Genomic DNA, 6,138 nt, shown 5'->3' with positions numbered 1-6,138 from the left:
GTGGTCTAAATGAATGTGATGTTGCCCTTAGTGCCCTTGGAGAGTTAGTTAATCATCTGTCTAGGCTAAAGGTGTGTTGGCTTGGTTAGTTTTTGCTTTTCACAAGTTAAGAAAAGGAACTCTTCATAACTTACCGTTTCTATCGTCTTGCAGCTAGAAGATGTACTTAAACATGGGGATATTTATCCGTACCAAGTTTATAGGGGTTGTCTCAGAATTGATGGCCAGACGATGGTAAATCTTGAGATATTTAACAATAGCTGTGATGGTGGTCCTTCAGGCAAGTGCATCTCCAAATATTCTAAACTTGGTAGTTGGTACCGATCTCCAGTAAGTAATAGCTGATTTGTGTTTACCTCTGCAGGGACCTTGTACAAATATCTTGATAACTGTGTTAGCCCAACTGGTAAGCGGCTCTTAAGGAATTGGATCTGCCATCCACTTAAAGATGTAGTAAGCATCAATAAACGGCTTGATGTAGTTGAGGAGCTCACAGCAAACTCAGAAATTATTGAAATCACTGGCCAGTATCTCCGTAAACTTCCAGACTTAGAAAGACTCCTCGGACGCATTAAGTCTAGCGTTCAATCATCAACCTCTGTTTTCCCTGCTCTTCTGGGGAAAAAAGTGCTGAAACAACGAGTAAGTATGCATCACATGTTTTTTAAGTAATGCCTTCCATGATTTGTTAGGGATTAAGCATTACGAGTCTAGCTTCTATTGCAATATGTCTGGTTAACGATGACATTTCACTACACTCATTGCACTGCAGGTTAAAGCATTCGGGCAAATTGTGAAAGGGCTCAGAAGTGGAATTGATTTGTTGTTGGCTCTACAGAAGGAATCAAATATGATGATTTTGCTTTGTAAACTCTGTAAACTTCCTGTATTAGTTGGAAAAAGTGGGCTAGAGCTATTCCTTTCTCAATTCGAAGCAGCCATAGATAGCGACTTTCCAAATTATCAGGTGCACATCTATCTTGCATATTCATATTTGGCAAATAAATGACTGTCACTGCTCAAAGACATGCTTCCATGCTCAATAGCCTTAATCGACGTTCATTTATTCTTAAATTTGCTTCAGCATGTGCATTTATTAGCAGATAAAGTTGTATAGCTTGTTAGTTGTTAGTTTGTTCATACTGTTAATATCATGTGCATATGGCTTAGATCTGAACCCACAGCCCGGGGTTACTAAAAGAATTTGCTTTTTGTTCCTGGTTTTTTTTTTGGAATACGAGTTCAGTTTGGTATATGGTTGGATATGTATCTAACTTGCACTTACTAATCTTGTATCAGAACCAAGATATGACAGAAGAGAATGCTGAAACTCTCACAGTGCTTATTGAATTATTTATCGAAAGAGCCACTCAATGGTCTGAGGTTATTCACACCATAAGCTGCCTAGATGTCCTGAGATCTTTTGCAGTCACTGCAAGTCTCTCTGCTGGAAGCATGGCCCGACCTGTTATTTTTCCTGATTCAAATCAGAATCAGGAAATACCAGGGCCAATACTTAAAATCCAAGGACTATGGCATCCATTTGCAGTTGCAGCTGATGGTCAATTGCCTGTTCCAAATGATATACTCCTTGGTGAGGCTAGAAACAGCAGCAACAGCATTCATCCTCGGTCGTTGTTACTGACAGGACCTAACATGGGTGGAAAATCAACTCTTCTGCGTGCAACATGTCTTGCCGTTATCTTTGCCCAAGTTTGTACACACACTTGTTTCATAAATCACTGTTTTTTTCTCTTCAAGCAACCATTTTCTATATATGACAATAAGTTCTTTTTTCATGTGCAGCTTGGTTGTTATGTGCCTTGTGAGACATGTGAACTCTCCCTTGTGGATACTATCTTCACAAGGCTTGGCGCATCTGATAGAATCATGACTGGAGAGAGTAAGTTTGTTTTCACAAATTACTTCTTGCTCAGTTATGCGGATTGGTGTTTGAGTTGAAATAACTGGTTTTTCTTTTTGTAGGTACCTTCTTGGTAGAATGCACTGAGACAGCGTCAGTTCTTCAGAATGCAACTCAGAATTCACTAGTAATCCTTGACGAACTGGGCAGAGGAACTAGTACTTTCGATGGATACGCCATTGCATACTCGGTAACCTTATCTTCTCCTTCATCCAATACTCGTTGATTCAACAAAAACATGCAAATCATTTTGCTGAAACTTGTCAAATTATATATCAGGTTTTTCGTCACCTGGTAGAGAAAGTCCAATGCCGGATGCTGTTTGCAACACATTACCACCCTCTCACCAAGGAATTCGCGTCTCACCCACGTGTCACCTCAAAACACATGGCTTGCGCATTCAAATCAAGATCTGATCAAGAACTACGTGGCGGCTGTGACCAAGACCTAGTGTTCTTGTACCGTTTAACCGAGGGAGCTTGTCCTGAGAGCTACGGACTTCAAGTAGCCCTCATGGCTGGAATACCAAACCAAGTGGTTGAGACAGCATCGGACGCTGCTCAAGCCATGAAGAGATCAATTGGGGAAAACTTCAAGTCAAGTGAGCTAAGGTCTGAGTTCTCAAGTCTGCATGAAGAATGGCTCAAGACATTGGTGGATATTTCTCGAACATCCCACAACGACAACACCGTTGTCGAAGATGACCATGACATGTTGGTTTGCTTATGGCATGAGCTTAAATCTTCTTACTGTGTTGCCCAAGTGAAGGCGGATAACCTAACACCTCTCTCTATCTGAAGCTCGTTAAGTTTACTGATGTTTCGTCCTCTTGAAAAATGCTTAAATATCAAATTTATTTTCACCAGTAGAACAAGAGTACAAATGAATCTGCCAGTTTGGCTATGACTAGTAAACAAGACAGAACCCTTCCTAACCAAACAGCTTCAAGTAAATCCCACTTCTATTCTTAAACACGTGTAATCATAAACTGTATCTTCTAGATGTGGAAATGTATTAACGCTTTGATTTAAGGGAAGTTGCAAATAAATAAGCTAAATTAATAAAGTCGCAAAGACTAAACACAAATTACAAAACTCATCAATTCTGAATTCCCCAAAACGAAAAAAAGAAAAAGAAAAAACAGAACCCTTTGCATCTAAAACAACAACACAAGCTACATAGTTTTATAACTTTATTCATCACTGAGGTTCACATCAGAATTATTCTCCATTTCCTCATCTTCACTCTCATCATCACCACGATGATAGTTCTCTTCCTCTTCACGTAGCCTAGCAATCTCACTCTGAGCTCGATCCACAATCTGTTTCTTCTGCAACTCCAAATCTTTCTGAAAATCAGCTCTCATCTTCTCCAACTCCTTCATTTGATCCTTCTTACTCTTCTCCATCTTCTCATAAACCTTCCCAAACCTCTCAACGGAATCCGCCAACATCTTATACGAAGCAGCGTCATTAAACTTCTTCCTCTCGTAATCAACCTCATCTTCCTCATCCTCCTCCTCTTCAGAATCACCAGGACTATCCATCATCTCATCAAACCCGTTCGACTTATCCAAATACACCTTAGTGTTCATAAACACAAACTCACCCGAATCAACACCACAAGCTAAACCTAAATCCGACTTGGGAGAAACACAAAGCAACATATCCAACTTGTTAAAAAACGCCCATTTACTCGAACCTAAACCAGATTTCTCAACCTTAATCTTCTCTTTCCTATACTTCCTCTTCAAGTTATCAATCATTCTCCTACATTGTGTCTCGGACTTCTCCATCCTAAGCTCCTCACTCACTTTCTCAGCTACTTCATTCCAATCTTCGTTCCTCAAACTCCTCCTACCCAATTGCAAAAACCTATCCCCCCAAATCTCAAGCAACACAAAAGCTTCTTGCTCTCTCCAGTCATACCCAACTTTCCCATCGCTTGGTCCAGCAAAATCGTACCCAGAAGCCACTGGTTTGTTTGGTTTCTGCCTCTTCTGAAACCTCTCATTCCCACGACTGTAACCTCCTTGTCCTTGTGGCTCTTCCTCGTCTCCATCGACTTCATCTTCGTCTTCTTCTTCATGGTAATACGCGTGACGCTTAGGAATGGGTCTACTATACATAGGATGACTCTGTCGATTCAAAGAGTAAAACTTTTTTGGGTACCCTGTTTCATCTTCGCTGTCACCCATCTTTTGAGCTAAACCCAGAAGAAGAAAAAAAAAGCTAAAAAGAAGAAAAGAGAGATGAGATCTAGGGTTTCAAATTACCTAAATTTTTTTTTTTTTTTCGATCAACGGAGAAAGATCTTGGAGGGTTTAGCTTTGAGGAAGGAGAAGAAGTAGAAGAAAGTGATGATGAGTTTTATTAACCATGGCGGTGTCTAGGGTTAGGGATTTGCATATTGGAGCCGGGTCGGAGTAGGAAAGCTACCACCACCGGTGAAAACATTGCTTCAGCCAGCGACGGAGTTTTTGTCGCGGCGTTCGGTTGGACCAATCCAATCCATTCGGATCAATTTGGGCTAATTTCAAAATTGTGAATAGCATTAATAAGGCCCATAGGCCTTGTTTGAATCTATCTTTTATAGCTTTGCTTTGGTGTCGGTTAACTTATCAGTACTTTATGGAATACGAAAATTGATTTGCCTAAACATGGATTAAGGAAGTGATCATATTGGATGTATTGATTGCATTACATAATGTTGTATTTGTTTTGTTCAGTTTTCGGTTCGGATAATTAAGACAAAAACATTTAGAATCCGTTCGGATTTATGAGTTATGACTATTCGGTTCGATAGCAAAACCAGATTTTGGTACGATTACAGTTCTGGTTTTGGATTTTGGGTTTTATTGGCCACACCTACTTAAATCTGCTATGTTTGCTTTTTCTAAATGTGTTTAGTCGGAAATTCCATGTGATGGTGTTTTTACTGATCACGCGAGAGTTTAATAAGCTGCAGGAGCATGAATTGCATAACTCTCTCTGTCTCGGCTAATGGGAGCTTCGGTTGCGGGAATATTACTATCATACTGTTACATTATGATTTATTTGTTTTCGAAAAGTGAAAAGTTCATCTAAACAGTAATTCATTAACTGATACTAACATTATGTAACGTATAAATTATAAGATTGAAATCATATTTTTCTATTTGAGTGGACTAATAGGGAAATGCCAGAACTCTTTAAATTAATACAGTACTATATGTTTGTTTAGTATAAATAAATGAAGATTGTGCTTATTGCCAATGAAAGTGTCGACCACGCTTCAATGTTGGTGTGCAATTATTATGCATCAGAAAGGAAGTTAGTATAACCTTAATTATGGAAATGATGGTAGTGATAAGTAAAATAAATAATTCCAACGAATTATCTACTTTTGTTGCATGATTGCATCATATATCAAATAACTAACACTAGTTTCGTCCAATTACGTTAAAAGTGGATAAATATTGTGTAAATATAACGAAATAAACATTTAAAATACTAAAAACATGAATTGTGTGATTTTTTTTTTNTTGTGTGTGCAAATGAATCGTGTGACCTAATTAAGAACTTATTTCAAAAATTAAGAGTTAGGCCATTGATATGAACAGATTTAGGTTTAGTATATGAATCGATTTAGGTTTATGAATCGGTCACAAGCTTCCAAGGAAATTTTATATGAATCGATTAACTCGGTCATTCCCACATTGACATAAGTGAAAATTAATTTAAAGTTTTAGTACTTGAGTAGGTATTCCTGCTTATAGGACGACACAAGTAAATAATATCAAATTAAGAAAAAAAAAAGATTGCTGGTAACCCAATTGACATTGTATAAAACAAGAGTTCGTCCTAGCCGTTTTCCTCTCTGGTACAACCACTGAAGTTCCTTCCCCCGGTGGCGTCGACTCCGATCGGCGTTGATGAGCTTTGATTTCGTCATCTCCATCCTCTCCTCTGTCTACTAATGTCGCTTGTGTCCTCTTTTATTCTCACCGGAAACCTCCTGAGAATCCAGATCTCAACTCCGGTATCGCATTGTTTTCTTTTTCTCACCATCTCTGCTCTGTCTCCCTCTCTCGGTGAGGTTGCTCGTCTGAGTACCCAGCTGTCTGAGTCCATCCCTCAACCCCTCGAATGCCCTGGTACCTTTGGAGACTATCTCTCGATCTAGCCTCTTCCATAGTCAACCTCAACATCTCGCCGTACCTCGGATATATATCC

General features: G+C 39.1%; 2 protein-coding genes across 2 annotated transcripts in view; one reads left to right on the top strand and one right to left on the bottom strand.

The window, feature by feature from the left end:
• Positions 1–2,833, top strand: part of LOC104767837 (DNA mismatch repair protein MSH7) — a 3,688-nt gene extending 855 nt beyond the window's left edge. Inside the window, exons 3-10 of the mRNA XM_010491809.2 lie at positions 9–71; positions 154–280; positions 365–642; positions 773–967; positions 1,300–1,713; positions 1,807–1,903; positions 1,987–2,114; positions 2,204–2,833. Of these exons, the coding sequence (XP_010490111.1) occupies positions 9–71; positions 154–280; positions 365–642; positions 773–967; positions 1,300–1,713; positions 1,807–1,903; positions 1,987–2,114; positions 2,204–2,722 (1,821 nt within the window). The 3' untranslated portion in view covers positions 2,723–2,833. The remainder of the gene's footprint in view (positions 1–8; positions 72–153; positions 281–364; positions 643–772; positions 968–1,299; positions 1,714–1,806; positions 1,904–1,986; positions 2,115–2,203) is intronic.
• Positions 2,929–4,427, bottom strand: LOC104766377 (trihelix transcription factor ASIL2). Its single transcript, XM_010490255.2, has one exon. It carries the CDS (start codon positions 4,119–4,121, stop codon positions 3,117–3,119), a length of 1,005 nt encoding a protein of 334 aa, XP_010488557.1. The 5' UTR covers positions 4,122–4,427; the 3' UTR covers positions 2,929–3,116.

Source organism: Camelina sativa, chromosome 19, assembly GCF_000633955.1.
Source record: "Camelina sativa cultivar DH55 chromosome 19, Cs, whole genome shotgun sequence".
Taxonomy (NCBI): domain Eukaryota; kingdom Viridiplantae; phylum Streptophyta; class Magnoliopsida; order Brassicales; family Brassicaceae; genus Camelina; species Camelina sativa.
The sequence above is the reverse complement of the archived record's forward strand: the minus strand, read 5'-3'. Positions and strand labels throughout refer to the sequence as shown.

What these genes read in the sequence shown, in the direction of transcription:
- LOC104766377 (XM_010490255.2), bottom strand. Translation starts at nt 4,121, where the DNA reads ATGGGTGACAGCGAAGATGAAACAGGGTACCCAAAAAAGTTTTACTCT.